The sequence below is a fragment of the Rattus norvegicus genome, chromosome 2 (genome assembly GCF_036323735.1).
Source record: "Rattus norvegicus strain BN/NHsdMcwi chromosome 2, GRCr8, whole genome shotgun sequence".
NCBI classification, from domain to species: Eukaryota; Metazoa; Chordata; class Mammalia; order Rodentia; family Muridae; genus Rattus; species Rattus norvegicus.
The window spans coordinates 246470798-246494037 of NC_086020.1; the positions used below are offsets into that span (position 1 = coordinate 246470798).

At 41.9% G+C, this 23240-nt stretch overlaps 1 protein-coding gene across 2 annotated transcripts in view; it reads right to left on the reverse strand.

Moving 5' to 3' along the window:
* Window positions 1–23240, reverse strand: part of Tnni3k (TNNI3 interacting kinase) — a 267950-nt gene that overhangs the window by 73747 nt on the left and 170963 nt on the right. The window contains exons 18-21 of one of the 2 annotated variants that reach the window (XM_039102111.2): window positions 22564–22616; window positions 22215–22267; window positions 15220–15352; window positions 13509–13995 (exon numbers count right to left, since the gene is read on the reverse strand). In XM_039102111.2, the coding sequence (XP_038958039.1) occupies window positions 13943–13995; window positions 15220–15352; window positions 22215–22267; window positions 22564–22616 (292 nt within the window). In that variant the 3' untranslated portion in view covers window positions 13509–13942. 2 annotated transcript variants of the gene reach the window in all.

Sequence of the window (23240 nt, forward strand, 5' to 3'; positions counted from 1 at the left end):
TACCCAATAAAAATGTAAATAAAAAATACTTTCTTTTCAGAAATTGAAAAAATAAGGGAATTAGAAAGTGTAAAATATTATTATTAAGAAAAAGACTTTCTATCCATAAAATGAGTTAAGCTGAGGAGTCATCCCCTCTGATGCTTTTTTTCTTTTAGGTTCTGGTATTAGTTATGGAAAGCAATTATCTGCTTCTTTGCTGTGAGTCTGGAAAATCAATTACAGGTGAACAATATTTGTCAAAATGTTTGTTAAAATATTTTGAGAATTTCTTTTTCCCGCCTAAGATTGAGCCTATGTTGACATATGATTACAGAGTTCTTCTTTCATAAATTAAAGCATTAAGCAATTAAGCGTTTTCCATGTTATTAAAACTATGTGTTAACACATTTTAATGACTGCGTTTACTGTGATTTACTTAATCACTTCTCAATTTTAGGTTATTTGAAATTCTTCAAAGAATATTTTTAATGGGAATTTCTGTATATTATAGGTGAGACACTTATGGTATATTAAGGGGTGAAAATAACATATCAAATGACATGAATACTTTCAACTAGCTCACATTAATATAGCTGTGTTCCTAAACATCCGTTATTAACTGCGTTCTCACTAGGGAGAGTAAAGAGTGTTGTCACTGCCACCGTATCAGGGAAAAGCTCTTTTCAAAAGGCAGCTAGATGGTTTAGACTTCGTTCTTATTTATCAAAGCATCTTTCTTGGCTCAAAAAGTATGGGACTGAATCCCTTCATTGGTTGTTCTGAACTGTTTTTAGTTCCTCCAAGGATAAAGTAAGTCAGAGCGACCAATGAGACAGATGCTTGTGTTCACTAATCCTATGACTGTGCTGTTATCTGATGACTGGCTAGTGCGGATCCAGCTCCAGGACGTGTACAGAAATCAGTCTAGTGAGTGTCTCCCAGGGGGTGCAGAGGGACTGTCCTCAGAAAGGGTTAAACTGATGCCTGTCCCCAGCATCTCCTTCAGTAGCTCTTTCATGCTGGGAGATCAAACTATGAGAGTAATTTATCTGTTTCTTGGTTGTGTCTGAGAAGTCCATTTTGATGAGTGGTTTTTCGTTCTTCGTTGTTCAAAGCAGACCGCAAGCCTTTGGAGTCTCCTGTGCTCTACTCTTGGTCACAAGGGTTCTCATCGTCACCTCTACTTAAATGTGGGCGCTGTAGCTCCAGGGAGGTGGGGAGACTGCAAGTTGCCACTTCTAGATGGTTGGCCAGGCTTGCCTGTGGCAGGCTGCTCTGACAGCTGGGAAATTTCCTGATGCTCAGATCTGGGGACACAACTGTCAACCTATTCATTAAGTCTTTTCTCCGGTTCTTACAGAGAAGTATGTTAAATGATTTGTGAAAGTGTTGGTTTCGGCTTTCAAAAAATACTTTGCCATTTAAAGAAAATAGGTCCATATTTAAGAAAGAAAAAAATTCATTGTGCAATTAGTTTTAAAGTTCTATCCTGAGTACATCATATTATTGAACCAAGTATAGATACTCCCAGACCTCTCTGCAGCAAAGAGTTGTCTTTCTGAACTGTATAGCGCTGCCCCTAGACCTCTCTGCAGTGATGGGAGGTGATGTCCTTCTGCACCGTTCAGTATTAAGCAGAGCATTATTGGGTACTTACATCATGAAAATATGCCTGAGGGACTGGATTTGCAGTTTAGTTATTTTCAATTAACACAATTTTAGATTGGAATAGCTATACTCAGCGGTCTCCATATTGAACTGCACTGTGCTTCAAAATAGCTTTTCCCTACTCATATTATACTGAGTAGTGAGACTTAAACATGATATTGTAAGTCAGCCCTAAGAGTCTCCTCTGTTAAGAACTCAAATTGTTCCATGTCTATCAACACCTTCCCAAGAGACGACATGTATATAGTTCATGAGTGTCATCTCTGAAAACAGGCCATATGTAGATGACAACTCTCCTCCCAAATTCCTATAGCAAAAGGTACTCATGGGGCTGTTGAGATCACTCAGCTGATAAAAGCCCTTGTCACACGAGCCTGGTGACTTGCGTTCTATCAACAGAACCCATAATGAAAAGACAAACCGGTTCCAAGAAGATGCCCTCTGTCCCCAACACGAATGCCAGTGCTACACAATTGTACCCACACACATACACACAATAGTAGCAAATTAAAAGAAGGCTTGGGTATTCTACAGGTGTAACAGTATAAGTGGAAACCCGGTGTCATTATTTAAAATGTGGTAAGTGAATGGGTTAGTAAGAAATGAATCACTAGATTCGCCAACGTTTTCATGTTTGGGTTTTAAGTTCTACAATGTGGCTTTCCTCATCTACCTGCTTCTCCTTTGTGGAACGTGTTGCTCTGGACACTGGCACAGATGGGCTCTGTCTTGGATCCTTCCCAAATACTCCTGCAGCACCTCACAAGGCAGCGACACCTACTGAGTCCCATTTCACTGCCTGGTTAATTATCTGCCTCTTTGTGGCACTTTCTAAGGCCAGTGACTACATCTCTTCCTGCTTCTGACAACAGGGAATAGTGTAGTAACTGGCAAAAACCAACATTAAAACGCAGCGGACTGAGCAGATAGTGATGGGAGGAGTCAGAATGATATTTGACCAGAAGTACTTGTTGGACTCGGAGTTTTTGGACTCCATAAGCATCTGTGGAATGGGTGAAAGGATGGATCAATGTTAACAATTAGTAAACTCATTATTATGCTTCAGAAGAAGGCCCAGTGTCTAGCACCCAGTGGCATTGTGGATGAATATTATGTCCAGTGGGCTATTAAATTCCAACACAGCTAAGTGAATTGTTAAGACTTTGTGGCAAACCCACCCACTATTGTTTTATCCAAAGCCTTTGGGGAAGGCTTTTGCAAGCATCATGGCCATAAGGGAATGCCCTTCACAGGGAACTGGAGGCCTAACAGTGTGTCCAGCATTGTTCTAAACTCTCTGGGAGAGCCAATTAAGCCATTTGTCTCAGCAAGTGATAAGTTTGTTAAGCATGGGCTTCAGTGGGGAAGAGACAGTTTGATGGTGACAATTACCGGCTCAGGGACTTGAGTGTGCCCTCACTATAATGTGACATCTATGCTTGTCCTAACAAACCCCGCAATGCAGGACTTAGTCCTCACTGACACACATCAGCATGATGTCGTCGCTCCTGCTAAGTGTTAGCTAGCCACTGTTACTTTTAACAACAAATCTAAGAGTTCAAGCGATTCGTTTTAATTTGAACCCAGAAGGTTAGATGTTAAAACACCATGGATTGTTTATTTCTTTATTTAGACCATCATGGGTCTGAGGTCTTTTTAAGGTTGTCTTTGGGTATGAATAGAAAGTCAAACGTTACAGTGAGTTATCTCGAATGTCAAGGCTACCAACAGCTCATATGCAGTGTGGCCCTGTGGTAAGAGTGGCATTGCAACTTTCCATAATAAAATGGGTCATCTAGTTCTCATCATTGTATAATTGTGTACTGCATTCTGAACTCCCAGTGCAATCCATCACTGTCTTATTTTGTAAAAATTAAACAAATATTCCTATTGTAAGGAGAATTAAAAGGTATGGGACATGGGCTCTATGGGAAGAAACTCTCACTGTGAACATTAATAGGCTTGAGTTCAAATCCCTAGCACCCATGTAAAATCTATGCATAGCTTAGTATGTAAGCAACACATGCTTACCACCCCTGTGTTGGGTAGGGCAGAAACAGGCAGACCTCAGAAGTTGCTTGTTATGAAATCCAGTCAAAATGGTGAACTTTAGTTTCAGGGAGAGAGATCCTGTCTCAAAAACAAGATGGAGAATGATGGAGGAAGAGGTTGATGTCCTTCTCTGGTCTCCATGGATGGGTGCATAACACTCACACACACACACAGACACACACACACACACAGACACACACACACACTCATTCACACACACATACATACATACACACACACACACGCACACACACATACATACATACACACACTCATTCACACACACATACATACACACACACTCATTCACACACACATACATACATACATACACACACACTCATTCACACACATACATACATACATACATACACACACACACACACACACTCATTCACACACATGGTGGAGGGAGGGGAGAAAGTAAAAGTAAGTGTCTGTCGGTAAGTATTGACCAAGATAAGGTTTATAAAACATTTTTAAATTTTGATTATGTGCATGTGTTCCTCAGAGTGCAGCTGACTGCGTTAGTTTCTAATGGCCCAGGTTATTATGGCCAAGGCAATAGTGTTCCACATCACCGGAAGAGCTAAAATACACTGTTAAAGTTGTGCTTTTCAGCAACATGCCTCCAGAGTGAGCAGCATTGGAGGCACCGTGAGATTGTGCAGTCCTGGAGGGTATTAAGCATGCCCTAATTTTTAAAACCGCATCCTGCTCTCATTAGAATGGTCAGAACAGAGTAAGCAGTACCACTGTTTGTCTTCCATGCCCGCTCCCTCAGGACGAGGAAACATCAGAGAGTTGGCATTAGTTACAGTCTGGCAGAGATCTGCAGCTACCGGACCAATGCAATTCTTCCTGGCATGCAAGTAGAGACGGGCTGGCTCACCTCACTTCAGTGATAAACTGATAAGGATTACAACAGCAAACATGGGAATTAGCCCGCTCAATTTCCCTGCTACGTGTACATACTGTCGGTGTATTCAATCTAAGATTATTATATTTAGGAAGTGTTAGGAACCGGATCATGTAGATAGGAGGTCACAATTAAGCGGTATTCAAAAAGGAATAGGGAACTCTAGGACTACATGCAAGCATCCTGTGGTATAACCAAGTCTCTAAATATCCTGCCAGTCATTCTTTTAAAGGCTATGTGTAGATGCCCTACAAGACTTGCAGACTGAGTTTGGTTCTGGGATTTCCAGTTCATAACTCTAAATTAAACTTTCAATGTGAAGCCTCTCCCAAGAAACCTGGCTACAATAAACTGTCAGATGCTCTTAATTTGCTGATGCCTCCCAGACGTAGCAAGAGCTCGGCATCAAGGAACCCAGGACACAGTTGCATTTCCCTGTGAACCAGCTGGCACCACTGAGGAAGAAAAGAAAATGAAAGAAAAATAAGAGACTCTCTTCTTTTGGATACAAACAGATTTCAGGAGGATATACATGTCTGAATAGCTGGGGACTACCTAGGATTGGGTAAAGTATGTGTTATTAGATTAACTGATCCGGCATCCTTTTGTCACTGATGTATTAGAAGACATAGCCCAGGAGAGAAATGAAATCCAGGAAGCAGGTGTCGATGTCTTTCTTTGAATCACATCCAGGGAAGCTCTTACTAGCCAGGTAGCTGGCATCATGCTCATCACTCTCTACTTGGCTTGACAGCTCAGCTCTTTCTATCTTAATGGCATCTCTTCTCACAGGTCTGTTCCTTTCCTGTACCCATCAGGTACCTTTGGCCTTCACTCCCCCATTTATTACATCTTCAATGTATTGGAAAATTTTTGTGCACATCTTCTAAACTACCTTACCATTTCCATACAAGACTCACTCCAGCTAGAACGTTCCTCATTTCTAAAGAAGAGCTAGCCTCCTGGTCTGAACTCCAACGCATCTTTTGCCAACTAAGAATAAAGAACATTCTAAAGTCTCTTGGGATTCTACAGGGGCTTGCATTATTGATATGCACGAGACTTACGGCAGTATTAACTTGGCAAATAGATCACAAAATGCTATATCTGGGCATGTCAGGGTGCGTCCAGAGGAAGCTAACATCTGACAAATAGATGCTGCAAAGATTATCTACTCTCAGTTCAGGCAGGGACTGTCCAGTCTGCTGGGGGCCCATGAGAGTGAGGAGGCAGGTGAATCATGAAACGCAGACATCTGTGCTTTCCTGCCATTCAACATCAGGACCTGGGTTCCCAGGCACTCATGTCCTGGTCGGTACAGAGTCACCATAGTGCTTCTCCGCACTTCGCAGTCCTGTTGAATTATGTGCTTTACAGATGGCAGAGGGCAGACTGCAAGGCTTCACAGAATTCAAAATTATGTGACTAGAGTCCCAGAACAACTTCTCTCATATCTATTTGTGTCTATTATCAATCTATCATCTATCAATAACCTATCTTATACCACCTATCAATCAACCAAAAACTATCAACCATCTCTCATATCTTGTCTCTAATCTATCATCTATCTCACCTATCCACCATCTATCTATCTATCTATCTATCTATCTATCTATCTATCTATCTATCTATCTATCATCTATCTATCTACCTATCATCTATCTACTTTTTCACTTTTCTTTCATTCTCCCTGTGTCTATAGAGAGCCTGACTTCCCCATGATTTCACCATCTGGTTCCAGTTTTACTTAGCGTGAGTTTCATAATCACTGTTTTATATCCTCTATTTCCTTCTTTCTTAATTGCTGGTAGGGTTTTCTAGACCTTGCTAACACTGCTTTCTGCTGGAGTACCTGCCTCTCACTCTTTCAGATGCTTATTTATTGGATGAGAAGCAATTATGAAATATAGACTCCAGATGGGATCTGATCTAAGAGCACTTCTAACTCTTTCCTACCCTCAGTCTGGCCAGGAAAACCCTTCAGTTCATCCTTAGTAATATGGATGTTACCATTTGAATCTGAAGTTTCCCTCATTGGCTTATGTTTTGTAGCTTGTTCTCTATCTGGCAGTACAATTAGGGAGGCCCTGAGACCTTTGGAATGTAGAGTGTTGCCGGGGGAACTGGGATAAGCAGGTCATTGGTGGTACTTTCGAATATTATAGTCTGGTTCTGGTTCTGTGGCCTTGCCCTCTACCCTTGGTCTTTAACCAAGTAAACAGGCTCTGGCTTTCTGCCCAGCACTATTCCAATGCCCATGCCTTCTCTTCTGTGTGTGTGTGTGTGTGTGTGTGTGTGTGTGTGTGCACAGAGTCACTGCCCATGTCTTCTCTTGTGTGTGTGTGTGTGCAGAGTCACTGCCCATGTCTTCCCTTGTGTGTGTGTGCAGAGTCACTGCCCATGTCTTCCCTTGTGTGTGTGTGTGTGTGTGTGTGTGTGCAGAGTCACTGCCCATGTCTTCCCTTGTGTGTGTGTGTGTGTGTGTGTGCAGAGTCACTGCCCATGTCTTCCCTTGTGTGTGTGTGTGTGTGCACAGAGTCACTGCCCATGTCTTCTCTTGTGTGTGTGTGTGTGTGTGTGTGTGTGTGTGCAGAGTCACTGCCCATGTCTTCCCTTGTGTGTGTGTGTGTATGTGCAGTCAGTGCTCATGCCTTCTGTGTGTGTTGTGTGTGTGTGTGTATGTGCAGTCAGTGCTCATGCCTTCTGTGTGTGTTGTGTGTGTGTTGTGTGTGTTGTGTTTGTGTGTTGTGTGTTTGTGTGTGTGTGTAGTCAGTGCCCATGCCCTCCCTTCTGTGTGAGTGTGTTGTATGTTCGTGTATGTGTTCAGTCGTGCCCATGCCTTCCCTTCTGTGTGAGTTTGTGTGTGTGTGTGTGTGTGTGTGTGTGTGGTGTGTGCAGTCAGTGCCCATGCCTTCCCTTCTGTGTGTGTGTGTGTGTGTGTGTGTGTGTGGTGTGTGCAGTCAGTGCCCATGCCTTCCCTTCTGTGCGAGTGTGTTTTATGTTTGTGTGTGTATGTGCAGTCAGTGCCCATACCTTCTCTTCTGTGTAGTGTGTATCTCTCTCTCTCTCTCTCTCTCTGAGTTTGTGTGTGAGTATGCACATGTACTGAACCCCTGTCCATGCTGTTCCCAGGGTGCATGCAGAGAAGCACTTGTCTATGCCTTCCCCACTGTGACAGCCTATAATCCTCCAAACTACAAGCTGAAATAAATCTTCCTTCCTATAGTGCTCTTACTCTGTTTCTGTCAGGCATTTTTTTTTCTCATTTGTTTGTTAGTTTATTTGTTTTGTGGCACAAAAGTTAAAGGTGTGATTTGCTGTTTTCCCAGGCCTAGTCTACTGCTCTACTTCTCACTGTGAGTAGTGTGAGAAACACTAGGTTTCTCTGTGTTTTCTCATGCTTCCAAGTTCCTGCCTCACAAAGGAAGCACTTGGACATAATGACATTAGGGAATGTTCCCTGAATGCTGATCATTGTCGCCACTGTTTCAGCCCTGAACTTGTCTAAGGTCTCAAGACAAGTGCCCGTGGGGATTCCTTCTCACTCCTGAAGCATCAGCTGAGAAGTGCTTTCTTTTAGAAAACTAAATTGGCACCAGCATTTAAAAACCTTTTGATATCTAAAGAAATAACCAAGCTGAGATCTTTGAGATCTAAAGAAATAAACAAACTAAACCCCCTTCATCTGATAACTGACAAAGCACACTTACGCTGGCTAACACTGAGCAAGACCTGGCAGCATCTGGGAGAACTGTTCTTGGGGCCTGAGTTCCATGGTCATACGCCATGGTCATACGCCATGGTCATACACCATGGTCATACGCCCACTACACATGCATATATATGTTTCCTGTGTCCCTGTGTTTGTTTTAGTCCCTGCCTCCAGGTGCTGGAAGTGATGGGTTTCCAATACTTATTAGAACGGGGATTAAAAAGCTTAATTTAAACATGTGCTTTTGAAAGAAACTCTCCTGAGTTTTGAGTTCTTGGATTTGTGTATGACACCTGTCACACAGAGTCTGTGCTAATATTGGAACTTGACTCTTGTATTTCTCCAGGGCGTTAGCATATTGCATACTAGAGAAGGATGGATAAGGCTATCCGAGCTGAGAGAGGGGTGTGTTGATTATTGTAGGTGGCTCAGACATACTGAGTCTCTGATGACTTATAAAATTCATTGCTGAGCATATGCTAGATTGCCTAACCACCATATTGATATTAGAGTGTTATTTCTTGATGCATGGTCAACTCTTAAAAATTCAGCATCTATCATAAATAAATTCTGTTTCCAATAAAGTACTATCAATTTTAATCTCTGGAACATTAGAATCAGGTTGGTCTTAGACAAGACTTCTAACTTTTATATTAAATGTTCTTGCTCTAAAATAAGTATTTCTGGTGGTAGGGTCTTCAGTCCCTTGAATTAATCATCTTAGGATTCATTCACAAAGTCTATACAAGAGAGAAAATACAATATAAAGGAGGATCAAACAATAAATACAACAATTATGGTCATCAGGGGTGCGACAAAGTACACTTAACGTGATGTCAGAGAATTAGAGAGCATTGTTGGGAAGAACTTACTGTTAAGCTAGGAAAGACCTAACAAGATAGGACATTAGTGTGAACAAAGTCAGGAAAAGTGATTCAGAGAAGGAACTGATACATTCGAGGTGCATGGGAAAGGGAAATCAGAGGGGGAGTGAAGATCAGTGGTTAGAGGAAGGGTGTGGAAAGTGGGAGCCAGGAGAGGAAAGTAGGGATAGTTATAAGAAGCTTCTTCTGTGTGGTTTACTGTGTGTACTGACTTTTTGATTAACAGGTATTAATTGTGAATGTAATGAAGTGTGGTTGGAAGCACATGCAATTAATATGTGTTAATCATTATGTATTAACATGTATCCATTGTGCACATTAATGACATGTGGTTGAAAACACATGGGACTATGTACTAACTGAACTAGGTAGCTAGCACTCACTTCCCTTTCCTTACTACTTCTTCATGTTTACAGCCTTTGGGGATCTCTCATAAAATATGCAATAGCTTATTGTGACTGATAGCCACTTGGTGTGCTTTGGAAAACCACGACTTATTCCTTCTGATTCCATACTCATTATTCAATTTCCTTTGCTTCTCTCCCTTCCTGCCTTCCTAAATCTGTCTTATTTCACTGGACATGATGCCCTCTAGTTCCATCCATTTTGCTGGAATGACACATATTTCACTCTTCTTTATCACTAAATAATATTTCCCTCTGTGTGTGGGGTCATCACACTTCCTTTAACTGTTTATCGGAACACAAGAGCTAGCTCCGTATCTCAGCATTGTGAATGTTGCTGCCACAGCACAGGATGCTGGTTTCTCTTTAGCATGCTAATTTAGCTCCTCTCAGATGTATGCACCATGCAGGGAACACAGGTAAATATCATGGCTCTATTTTCTATTAAGGCACTTCCACAATGACTGTAATAATTTATATTCCTATTGAAAAGGTATTCAAGGTGCCTCTGCTCTAGGTCCCCAACAACATTTTTTACTTCTGTATTTTTTATTGGATATTTTATTTATTTACATTTTAAGTGTTATCCCCTTTCCCAGTTTGCCCTCTGGAAACCCCCTATCCCATCCTCCCTCCCCCTGCTTCTATGAGGCTGCTCCCCCACCCACCCACCCACTCCCACCTCCCTGTCATGGCATTTCCCTACACTGAGGGATGACCCTTCACAGGACCAAGGGCCTCTTCTCCCATTGTTTTCTGACAAGGCCATCCTCTGCTACATATGCAGTTGGAGCCATGAGTCCCTCCAAGTGTACTCATTGGTTGGTGGTTTAGTCCCTGGGAGCTCTGGGGGGGGGGGTCTGGTTGGTTGATATTGTTGTTCTTTTCATGGGGTTGAAAACCTATTCGTCTCCTTCAGTCCTTTCTCTAATTCCTCCACTGGGTACCTTGTGCTCAGTCTAATGGTTGGCTGCAAGCTGCCCTTCAATGGAGGGATGGATACAGAAAATGGGGTACCTCCACACCATGGAGTACTGCTCAGCTATTAAAATCAATGACTTCATGAAATTATTAGGCAAATGGATGGAATTAGAAAATACCATCCTAAGTGAGGTAACCCAGTCACAAAAGAATACACATGGTATGCACTCACTGATAAGTGGATATTAGCCAAAAGCTCAGAATCCATTCACAGACCACAAGAAGAAGGAAGACCAAAGTGCAGATGCTTCAGTACTTCTTAGAAGGGGGAACAAAAATATTTATAGGAGGAGATATGGAAACAAAGTTTGGAGCAGAGACTGAAGAAAAGGCCATCCAGAGACTGCTCCCCCCCCCCTGCTTCCATACCATATACAGTCACTAAACTCAGACACTATTACTTGTGCCAAGAAGAGCTTCCTGACAGGAGCCTAATATAGCTGTCTGCTGAGAGGTTCTGCCAGAGTCTGACTTTTTGTGTTTTTGATAAAGTTATGCTAGCCAGAATCAGGATATCCCCTTTGTAGTGTTTTCTTAATGACTAAGGGTATTGGGATTTTTTTGTGTGGAGTTGTTGGACATAGGTAGAGATATCTTTATGATGGCTTTGTTATTGTAAGAACACAGGGTAAACATCCAGTAGGGATCCCATGCAAGTAAACAAGTAAAAAAACAAACAAATAAGAATGCTGAAACTAATGATTGGTGACAAAAGATGTTGGTCCAAACTGATGGCAAAGGACAGCATTCCATCCAACCATCCAATAGTCAACCAAGGTTGCAACTAACAAACAAATAAACAAACAACAAACAACTAACCAGAAACCAACAGCCAACCAATCAATATTCCACCAATAACTAACAACCCGAAACCCAACCAACAAACTAATAAACAACAACTAAACATCAGCTAAAAGACCAACCAAAAACCAATCAACCAGTAACCAATCAATAACTAATCAACCAACAAACAACTAACTAATCAACAGTCAACTAACCAGTTACTAATGACCAAGCAATAGTCAACCAACCAACCAACCAACCAACCAACCAATAACAAACCAAAGAACCACTAATTCAACAACAAATAAACCAGAACAACAGCAGCAACAACAAAACAACTGATCCAAATACTGTGGAGTATTGTGCATGCAAAAATTAGGAATGCACTGTATAGTAGAGATGAAGGTAAGTGGCCGCATGTCAGAGATAATTAGAAAATTATATTAAAAATAACAAAGTAATTGCAAAAAGAAAGAGTAAAAGAAAGATGGGGAGAGGGAGAGACATGAGAAGGAAGGATGTGTGTGGAGAAACTCTCACAAGGACCCACCTCTAGATGAAGAGATACACAATTAATGGATGTTGGAGAAGGAGAATCCAGCTTCTCTAGGGCCAAGCCCCTTGATAGGCTAATCCCATGTGGTCATCTCTAATCACAAGTTCAAATGAGCATTACTAGATGGACTAAGTAGGTTGTATACATATATGTATATGTGCATGAATGTATATCTAATAATAATTAAAGTAATAAAAATAATAATTAGTCATGGGTTTGAGAGGGATTGAAGGATATGGAAGGAGTTGAAAGAGGGTTTTAGGGGTGGGAATTATGTAATATGGTACTTGAGTACAAAATTTTTAAGAAATTAAACTAAAAAAATAACAAATGACATGCTAAAACAAAAAAATTATAGTTGTATCTATATATTGGTAAGATTTGTATAACTCTACAAGTTCCTTGAAAGATATTCAAGTAGATCTAATCAAAGGGAGAGACAAACTGAGTTTCCTGAGAACACTATGATTGAAGACCAGATTTATCCAGAATTAGAGTGCATGGCATCTAATGACCAAATGCACTGGGCTTCACTCTCCTAACTTCCTTTTCCAGAGCAGACATGCTGCTTCTACTAACACTGAAAATAAAAGTAACCTGAATAACTAAAGCCCCATTTACAAAGGAAAAAGGACAAAGTTGGAAGTCTAATGGCGACTGGGTGGCAGCTATTATGAGAGTGGTAGTGGTGTCAAATATATAGATACATAGTTTTGATTGATTCTTGGCAAAGTACTGAAACATCTTATTGAAAAATTGTAGTTAGACTGAAACAATTGAACACTGACACTTAAAAAAAAACCAACTAAACAAAAAATAGCAAATTCATCCCAGGCATAAACCATAAAAACACAGAGCAGATCACATAGCTACAAAACCTAAGCCTGTCAGAAAAAGAAAATATAACTGTTGGTATTTTTGATAAGACATTAAAATGATATAAAGGTTTGATAAGAGGGATTTTCTTGAAATGACAAATGTCTGGTCTTTTTCACAGGCACTGCTGAGCAGATCACAGAGGAGAGGAATGTCATTCTCTCCACACATTAGATTCCATCTAGGATCAAGTCACTCTTACAACTGAGTACTAAGATGATGTGAAAATACTCCAGGAAAGAGAGAACAGTGATGCCGGATATACATATCAATGGGTTATCAAACCAGTAATTATAGAATACTGCTAGTAACGTTAAGATTCTCCAAGCACACACAAGCTTGAATGGCTAATATGCTATGTATGTAAGCATGCATTGTCAGGTTCTACAGGTGTGTTGACGGTACACAGAACACGGAAAGTTTATCTAAGATTATCAGGAGTAATTCTCTTTTATTTGAACAAATGCATAAGAGAAACAACAGTAAGTATAACGGCCCTGAACAGTTCTGGTAATTCTTATCTCCACATTCATAAACAAGAGTAGCTAAAGGGTACCAGCTGACCTTTGCACCATTGAATTTATTGCACAGAAGTGAGAAAGAATGGGTTACAGATAATCTGGGCACTGTGACCCTCTTTCTGTGACATTCTTAGAGAAGGAGACACAGAAATCAGGCTATTGATGGCAGGCTAGGCTGGGGAAAGCTCATTGCTTCAAGAAAGTGTCACAGAATATTCTGGAGTGTGGGAAGGTGCTATATCTGAGGGGTTTAGGGTTATATTACTATGCATGGTTACTAAAACTCATTGACTGTTTACATAAAAAGACATTTTTCTGTTAGGTCTCAATAAGATTTCTGACTTCAAGGATAATGTAGTAGCAATTTAAATGAAACATTAATGGTCTGAACTACACAGGTGATGAGAGATGGTAAATGGTAGGTGTTGCCAAGATAGAAATTAGCAGTACCAGATGAATGGACTAACATGTGCCATTAGGAAAAGGCAGACAGCTCTCTATCAAAGGAGGACATCACGTGTACCAGGAATTAGATTGAAATTGTCAAATCATACCCAAATGTCTTCATAAGATGCACACTCAGTCAATGGGGCAGCCACAAATCCTATGACCTCCAAAGGGTGTTGTTGGTCCAGTTCACAAGAAAGCTTTGACCTCCTAAGAGAACAATGGGCTGTTGCATCATTAGTTGACTCATGAAACACAACCAAAGACTAGAATTCATGGAAAGCACTGGAACATGCTAGAGAATAAACACTGACAAGAGTGTCAGGCATGGACACTCCCTCGCTCCACCAACACTGATAAGTATGGCGATCTTTATGGCGTATGGTTGCAGGGTGACCATCACAGCTCGAAATGGGATTCATGTCAAATTTTGCTCCAAAGCTGTACCTGAAACAGGTTTAGCTCTGCTGACACAGGGTCTTTAAATGTCTTCAGATGCAGTGTGAGAAGACAGGAGAACACTGATAATAGTAAGATATGCAAATAAAATAGATTTGGGGTCAGGGAAAATATCTAAGTGGTTAAGACCCCTGACTTCCATTATGAGGCCCAGGGTTCAGATCCCAGCACCCCTGTAAAGAGTCCAGCACCCCTGTAACAAGTGAGCACCCCCAGAACAAGTCCATCACCCTGGAACAAATCCAGGTTCAGCACCCCTGCTGCTTGAAGGGTAGAAAAAGAAGGATCCTAGAGCTGGCTTGTTTCCAGCCAAGACATAAGCCCAAGTTCAGGGAGAGGTAGCATCTCAGGGAGAGGCAGAATGTGATAGATGGGGCACTTAGTGCTCTCTTCTAGCCTTGGGTGTGTGCCTGCATACACATGGTCAAGCACAGTTGGTCTTGAGTCTGTTACGTGCATACTTTACTTCTGATTAAATTTCTCTTTTCCACATTCTACATATAAATGGAGTATAATTTATACCATCAGTGATAATTAGGTTCACTCAAAAAATTGATTTTTAGAATGTAGCCACACATAATGCAAAATTATTAGGAAATGTGTTTTCAGCCTTGGCAGGTTATTTCTGCATCGACACATACTTATCCCAAGGGACATTTAAAAGACACCTCTAAAATCTAAGCTCAAAGAATCCTCTGTCTGTCTGTACTCGGGCGATGGTTATTTGATTGTTTTGTTGGAAACAGATAAATCGAAGCTGTAAACATGAATAGAACGTCCTGCACAATTAGATACACACCCATGACTAAATCCAAAGTGAGGCCATTATTTGCGAATGGGATGCTTACCTTGAAGCAACACAAGGTCTCTTGCCATCCACTAAGAATAATTATCTTTCGGGGGAGGGATGTGGTACATGCTTTCTGTCAATCACATTGAACCAGGGAACCAGAGCCACTCTGGTGCAAGTCCTACCTGGCTTGAGATGAGCGAATGGAATTTCTCCAGTGAGGAGCTCCCACAGACACAGGGAGTAACTGAAGACATCAGCCTTGATGGTGTATCTCGTGCACTGTGTGAACACCTCAGGGGCCATCCAGCGCAGGTTCTGCAAAGACCAAAGGTGACTAGGACTCAGAAACACCAAGCAGAGCTGGCTTCTGATCCCTCACTGGAGAAGGTTCTCCAATGATCTCAGACAGCATGGAAATCACTGTCACCTTTCTCCTTACCAATGCAATGGATACAGCACATCTTCATGTGCATGCGTTTCTCAAGAAAACATGGTTGAAATATCATAAAATTCATTATCTACAAGTTACCTTCAACATTAATGACAAATTATTATCTCACAGTGTGTAGGTGACTTAGTTCTCTTTCCTGCTTCCAACTGCCATTTTTACCCTAGGTGCCTGCAGGCTTCAGAATAGACCACCAAATGGGTCGTCCCCTTATTCCCTTGGTCTGAGTCACGCTGTGGGAGACACCTTCCTATGTTTCAGTCTCTAGGTTCCAATTAATTGAGTGACTAAATTAGACCCACAACTGTGTTCTCAGGACAGAAAACAGAGGGAGCCATGGAGAAGTCACCCAGTATGCCAGGGATGGAGATTTCTCCCTAGTATGATCCAGGATATGGGTTTCCTTGCGTTTACCCTGATGTAAATTTTATGAATTCAATGTTTGTAATGTTTCAGGAAGGAAGCTAATAAATACGTTACAAAGCACCCCATCCCTGGGCCTCATGTATGTGATAGTGTGAGCTGCATTGTTTACATTTGTGATTAGGAGTGCAAATATATGAACTTGGCTTCTTTGCAGTTCAAAGGCTAGAGCATCAGATCCTATTGCAACTCTGACTCTACCACTGACCGGGCAATTTCTCCCAGCTCAGCGTTCCAGCTCTAAGAGCTCCCAGCTATATGTCCTATCACTAGGCTTTATGAATTCATGGCATATTATATACACGGTTCACCTGCATGTGAACATTACGTGTGCTGTTACAGTGAATGTCGGTGGGTGGGCTGTTAGTGCTTGTGTTTGATGAGCAGAGGGACTTAGATATGGCCTCGTAACTAGTGAGAAGGAAAACAACACCCAGAATAATTTTAGGGGAGGGTAGTGCTTATAAGCTATGTTGCGAAGCAAAATAATGTTGCTTGCTGAAGGTGACATTCGGTTTAATTCTACTCAGGAGAAATGCCTTAGTCAGAGGGAATCAACAGTCTATATTGGGAACTCATCTGTCAGAACAACAAGATATAGGTGTCAAGATCTGCCTAGGTCCATGCAGTCACAACTTTTAGGTGTCACATTTAGGCATCTCCCACTTCTTTTTAAATCTAAGATTATTTAAATTAGTACAGCCAGAGCTGTGATCCATTGGTCAAGCTTCCCCTTTGCTAGGGCTTAGATGAGGTTTGTATATTCCTCTCCCAACACAATCCTCCCTCCCCTCACCCCATTACAACTATGTTTACAGCATTTCACTCTTACCTGTCTGTGGACCTACTACACCCTCCTGTCTGTGGACCTACCATACTCCCCTGTCTGTGGACCTACTTCATTCCCTACTTATTTTTCTGCTTTAATTTTTCTTAATAACGCACCCTGTTATTTCATTGTTTATGTGTTTACTGTATGCCCTGGATATGGACAAGAATTACTTAGTGGCTATGAGTAGGGTCAGAGGCTGGCGTCAGGGTCTGTCTCAGTTATCTGAACCTTATCTGCTGAAACAGGGCCTCCCACAGAATCTGGAGCTCACCATTGTAGGCAAATTGTATGACGAGGGAGTCTTAGGGGACCTCCTACCACTCCCTCCTTCCCCCCAGCACTGGGGTTAGAGATACCTGCTCCTGTGTCTGGCTTTTTCCATAAATGCTAGGAATCCACACCTTAGGAAGTTAAGGAACGTTTGGTACATGGAGACATCTCTCTCTGCAGTCTGGATTACTACTATGTCTTTAGGTCTTTGACTGTGTGAGGTGGAGATGTAACACGCATTTGTTGAAAGAATGTGTGTCTTGCGTTCAGATGCAGATTGAGTGCAGCTCTCAAGGACTCATTTGTCAGTGTGTTTATGCTCGAGAGTGGCAGACTTTAAGAAACAGGGCTGGATGCAATATAATTAGGACATCTGTGGTCCTGCCAACTAATTAGAAGGTATTGCTGTCATTCCTGTGGGGCCTCAGACTAGTTCTTCTGAGAGCAAGACTGGATCCTCCCTCCCTTCTTCTGGCTTGCTGTTTGGTCACGTGAGCCCAGTACACGCTTGGTCACACTGCTGTCCACTGACAGGTTGTGGTGTAGACTGGAAGAGTGCTCACTGGAAGGAAGTGTGATTTGAGGGCTTCTAGCCTTCAAAGGTGTGAAATAGACTGATTTTTCTTCATAGCTTGTTGAAAGTTGGTTGTTTAGGTAAACAATGGAAAGTTGCCTGTTACAGGGTGGACTGGAAGACATCACCACACTCACGGTGTGGTTCATGTTGAGATTACTTCCTTCCTTCCCTCTCTCACTGTCTCTCCCATCATAACACATGGCAATGATATGAAACTCTAAAGTTTTCTTGGTTTCCCATCCATTCATTGCCCTTGTTCCCACGGCCTACACACCCTTCCTTCCAGTTCCTCTGTCACATGATGAATAGGTGTGCTCCCTGATGAGCTTTCTTGATGCTTTAAATCTGTCTGTTCATACCTGTGCAGGCCCCACTGGCAAAGGAGCTTCTTGCAAATGAGAAGTTTTTATTTTTATTTGATTCTGTCCATTGTTGGTGGACAAAAAGGAACTCCTTGCAAATAAGAATTTTTTTTTATATTTTTTTCATTCTGTCTATCGTTGAGGGTACAACTCTCCTATGCACTTTATTTTTGTATTTCTGTCCCTCAGAGCAACTTCTAACACATGGTTCGCAATCAGTAAATTCTTTCTTTTTTCATCTTTATTAACTTGAGTATTGCTTATTTACATTTCAAATGTTATTCCCCTTCCAGGTTTCTGAGCCAACATCCCCCTAACCCCTCCCTCTCCCCTTCTATATGGGTGTTCCCCTCCCCAGCCTCCCCCCATTACCGCCCTACCCCCAAAAGTCAAATTCACTGGGGGGTTCAGTCTTGGCAGGACCAAGGGCTTCCCCTTCCACTGGTGCTCTTACTAGGATATTCATTGCTACCTATGAGGTCAGAGTCCAGGGTCAGTCCATGTATAGACTTTGGGTAGTGGCTTAGTCCCTAGAAGCTCTGGTTGGTTGGCATTGTTGTTCATATGGGGTCTCAAGCACCTTCTCAAGCACTGCTCTTCCAGTCCTTTCTCTGATTCCTTCAACGGGGGTTCCGTTCTCAGTTCAGTGGTTTGCTGCTGGCATTCAACTATGTATTTGCTGTATTCTGGCTGTGTCTCTCAGGAGCGATCTACATCCGGTTCCTGATGGCCTGCACTTCTTTGCTTCATCCATCTTATCTAATTGGGTGGCTGTATATGTTTGGGCCACATGTGGGGCAGACTCTGAATGGGTGTTCCTTCTGCCTCTGTTCTAAACTTTGCCTCCCTATACCCTCCCAAGGGTATTCTTGTTCCCCCTTTAAAGAAGGAGTGAAGCATTTGCATTTTGGTCATCCTTCTTGAGTTTCATGTGTTTTGTGCATCTAGGGGAAGTCAAGCATTTGGGCTAATAGTCACTTATCAATAAGAGCATACCAGGTGTGTTTTTCTGTGATTGGGTTACCTCACTGAGGATGATATTTTCCAGTTCCATCAATTTGCCTATGAATTTCATAAAGTCATTGTTTTTGATAGCTGAGTAATATTCCATTGTGTAGATGTACTACATTTTCTGTATCCATTCCTCTGTTGAAGGGCATCTGGGTTCTTTCCAGCTTCTGGCTATTATAAATAAGGCTGCTATGAACATAGTGGAGCACGTGCCTTTGTTATATATTGGGGTATCTTTTGGTTATATGCCCAAGAGAGGTATAGCTGGGTCCTCAGGTAGTTCAATGTCCAATTTTCTGAGGACCCTCCAGACTGATTTCCAGAATGGTAGTACCAGTCTGCAATCCCACCAACAATGGAGGAGTGTTCCTCTTTCTCTTCATCCACGCCAGCATTTGCTGTCACCTGAGTTTTTGATCTTAGCCATTCTCACTGGTGTGAGGTGAAATCTCAGGGTTGTTTTGATTTGCATTTCCCTTATGACTAAAGATGTTGAACATTTCTTTAGGTGTTTCTCAGCCATTCAGGATTCCTCAGCTGTGAATTCTTTGTTTAGCTCTGAACCCCATTTTTTAATAAGGTTATTTGTCTCCCTGTGGCCTAACTTCTTGAGTTCTTTGTATATTTTGGATATAAGCCCCCAGTTGTAGGATTGGTAAAGATCTTTTCCCAATCTGTTGGTTGCCGTTTTGTCCTAACAACAGTGTCCTTTGCCTTCCAGAAGCTTTGCAGTTTTATGAGATCCCATTTGTCGATTCTTTTTTTTTTTTTTTGGTTCTTTTTTTCGGAGCTGGGGACCGAACCCAGGGCCTTGCGCTTCCTAGGTAAGCGCTCTACCACTGAGCTAAATCCCCAGCCCCCCATTTGTCGATTCTTGATCGTAGAGCATAAGCCCTTGGTGTTTTGTTCAGGAAATTTTCTCCAGTGCCTATGTGTTTGAGATGCTTCCTCACTTTTTCTTCTATTAGTTTGAGTGTATCTGGTTTGATGTGGAGGTCCTTGATCTACTTGGACTTAAGTTTTGTACAGGGTGATAAGCATGGATCGATCTGCATTCTTCTACATGTTGGCCTCCAGTTGAACCAGCACCATTTGCTGAAAATGCTATCTTTTTTCCATTGGATGATTTTGGCTCCTTTGTCAAAAATCAACCATAGGTGTGTGGGTTCATTTCTTGGTCTTCAATTCTATTCCACTGGTCTATCTGTCTGTTTCTGTACCAATACAATGCAGTTTTTATCACGATTGCTCTGCAATACTGCTTGAGTTCAGAGATAATGATTCCCCCAGAAGTCCTTTTATTGTTGAGGATAGTTTTAGCTATCCTGGGTTTTTTGTTATTCCAGATGAATTTGCAAATTGTTCTGTCTAACTCTCTGAAGAATTGGATTGGTATTTTGATGGGGATTGCATTGAATCTGTAGATCGCTTTTGGTAAAATGGCAATTTTTACTATATTAATCCTGCCAATCCATGAGCATGGGAGGTCTTTCCATCTTCTGAGGTCTTCAATTTCTTTCTTCAGAGGCTTGAAGTTCTTATCATACAGATCTTTTACTTGCTTGGTTAAAGTCACACTGAGGTATTTTATCTTATTTGGGACTATTATGAAGGGTGTCGTTTCCCTAATTTCTTTCTCGGCTTGTTTCTCTTTTGTGTAGAGGGAGGCTACTTATTTATTTGAGTTAATTTTATACCCAGCCACTTTGCTGAAGTTGTTTATCAACTTTAGTAGTTCTCTGGTGGAACTTTTGAGATCACTTAAATATACTATCATGTCATCTGCAAATAGTGATATTTTGACTTCTTCTTTTCTGATCTGTATCCCCTTGATCTCCTTTTGTTGTCTGATTGCTCTGGCTAGAACTTCAAGAACTATATTGAATAAGTAGGGAGAGAGTGGGGAGCCTTGTCTAGTCCCTGATTTTAGTGGGAATGCTTCAAGTTTCTCTCCATTTAGTTTAATGTCAGTGACTGGTTTGCTGTATATGGCTTTTACTATGTTTAGGTATGGGCCTTGAATTCCTATTCTTTCCAGAACTTTTATCATGAAGGGGTGTTGAATTTTGTATAATGCTTTCTCAGCATCTAATGAAATGATCATGTGGTTTTGTTCTTTCAGTTTGTTTATATAATGGATTACATTGATGGTTTTCTTCTTGTCTGATGAATCAAAGTACATGAACACAAAAGTTTGAGGTAAAAGCCCAAGGTGACCAGGGGAGATTGCCTGCTGGGCGCTAGTCTCTCTGAGACTTACAAGGTAAGGCCTTTTCATCCAGGATGGGTAGGGTGAGGGTCATACATAGGGTTCATCATGCAGGAACAAAAGTACCTGAGATGTACAAATGGCCACCAGGTATGGGGAAAGGATGGGTGGCTCCTATGTTGATGTAGGAGACTTGAAGCATCTTGTGGTGGAAAGAGAAAGTTACAGAGCAGCCTCAGAACAATAACAGAATGGGAAAGAGATTTGAATTGTATTTTGCTGGCATTGCTGAGAGTCCATAGGAGAATTGTCCACCCAACAATAATAGTAGAGGTGACAAGGAATGAGGACCAATCCAGAAGAGGGGCCTAGAGACAGGGCCCATCAAGAAGCATTAGGATCCTAGGCAGTGTGACTGAGAACCAGAAATGTAAAGAAGCAAAGCCACTGATGGAGGTGAGTAATACTGAGGCCAGGGAAGGGGAGGAGCTCACCCCAGGGGATGCCTCTGGAGTCCAGGAAGATGCAGGGTTGCTTGTTTGAGGGACTGAAGGGAGGAGTGTGGGAGTCAGGCATGAAGTGAGTTACAGGCCATCTGGAAACAATGATTATTGCATCGTGTTATAATTTATGTTTTGCCTAAGCATTGATGCTCACCAACGGTTATTACCTCATAATACTAATGGGGAGATGGGGAGAGCCACGAACAGTGAGCAGCTGCTGTTGAGCAGTTGGTGTTAGAATGTGTTAGCCTTCTGTGTTAGCCCTCCCTCTCCATATGCTCCCAACCTGCAGCTGCCAATGCCCTGTGCTGATCCGGTGCTCACAGCACACATGTGGAACAGGTTTGCCGAGATCTTATCTAGAACATTTTCTAAGTAGGGGACCCCTCAAATAGCTATTTTTGGGTTTTCTGAAAATAAAACCCTGAAATGTATCCTTCCACCTAGAGAAGACATTTCCTGGCTAAGGCTTCTCCCTCTTCCCTTCTTCCCACGCTGTTTCCATATTTTAATTTTTCAGCAAGAATGAGAGAGTCACGAACCCCTGGCTGCTTCGTCATGTTGTCTTCATCCAGGGACTGCAGAAATCTTGATTCTAAAGGGGGAGAGAAAGCAAGTCCACATCAAAGGACTTGTCCTGAGCCTTTGGTCCAAGATCACAGCAACATTGAAAACCCAGGGAGTCTGTGCATTGTTCAAATTCCCACTCCCCCCTTTTCAGCTTTGAGAGCAAAGAAGAAAAAAATGCAAATGGCTGGCTTTCAAAGTGTAAAGTCAACCTGAAATTCAAATTACAGGAACAGCAAAGGTGTGAAATCTGTTTCCAGATTATTGCACAACACCAGGAACAAGGAAAGGATGCAGGTGTGGGTACACTTTTGGAACTCTTACCTCCAAAATCTGCCACCACAGCATGGCCATCCTCATAGAGCAGAATATTGTGGCTAGGAAAGAAGTAGACCATGTAAGCTTTATTGAGTTGTAACCAGGTCACCTCTCAGGTCGTCATTTGTTACCACATTGGTGAAATGTACTAACTGGTCTATAAGCCTTATTAGTTGATATACAGTTTCCCAGCTCACAGAGGTCTGTTCGAAAGTGCAGCTGTGGGTAGGCAAGGCATCGGTTGAACTGGCTGCATCTCAGGCATGGATCTTTCAAGAAGAGGCACACAGGTGGATGTGCCCTGAAGAACAGTCACCTGAGTTAGATCCCTGAGATCCACGTGAGGGAAGGATACAAGTAAGCCCTGCCTGCTATCCTCTGACCTTCACCTGTGTTTTGTGACTTGTGTTTGAGCATATCCTCAGCTGCCATCTCACTAAATACTTGTGTGTGTGTGTGTGTGTGTGTGTGTGTGTGTGTGTGTGTGTGTGTGTAGGGTTTTTATGGAAGATATCCTGGACCAGAAACAACATTTTAATACATGGAATACATCTGAGGCCTGTTGGATGAAAACTACCCTTCTATCGCAGAACTCTAAATGACCAGGAAGAATGTCAGGGAATGTCAGAAATGTTCTTAGCACTAGGCAAAAGGGGAACCATGTGAGGACAGTCAGCTTGGTT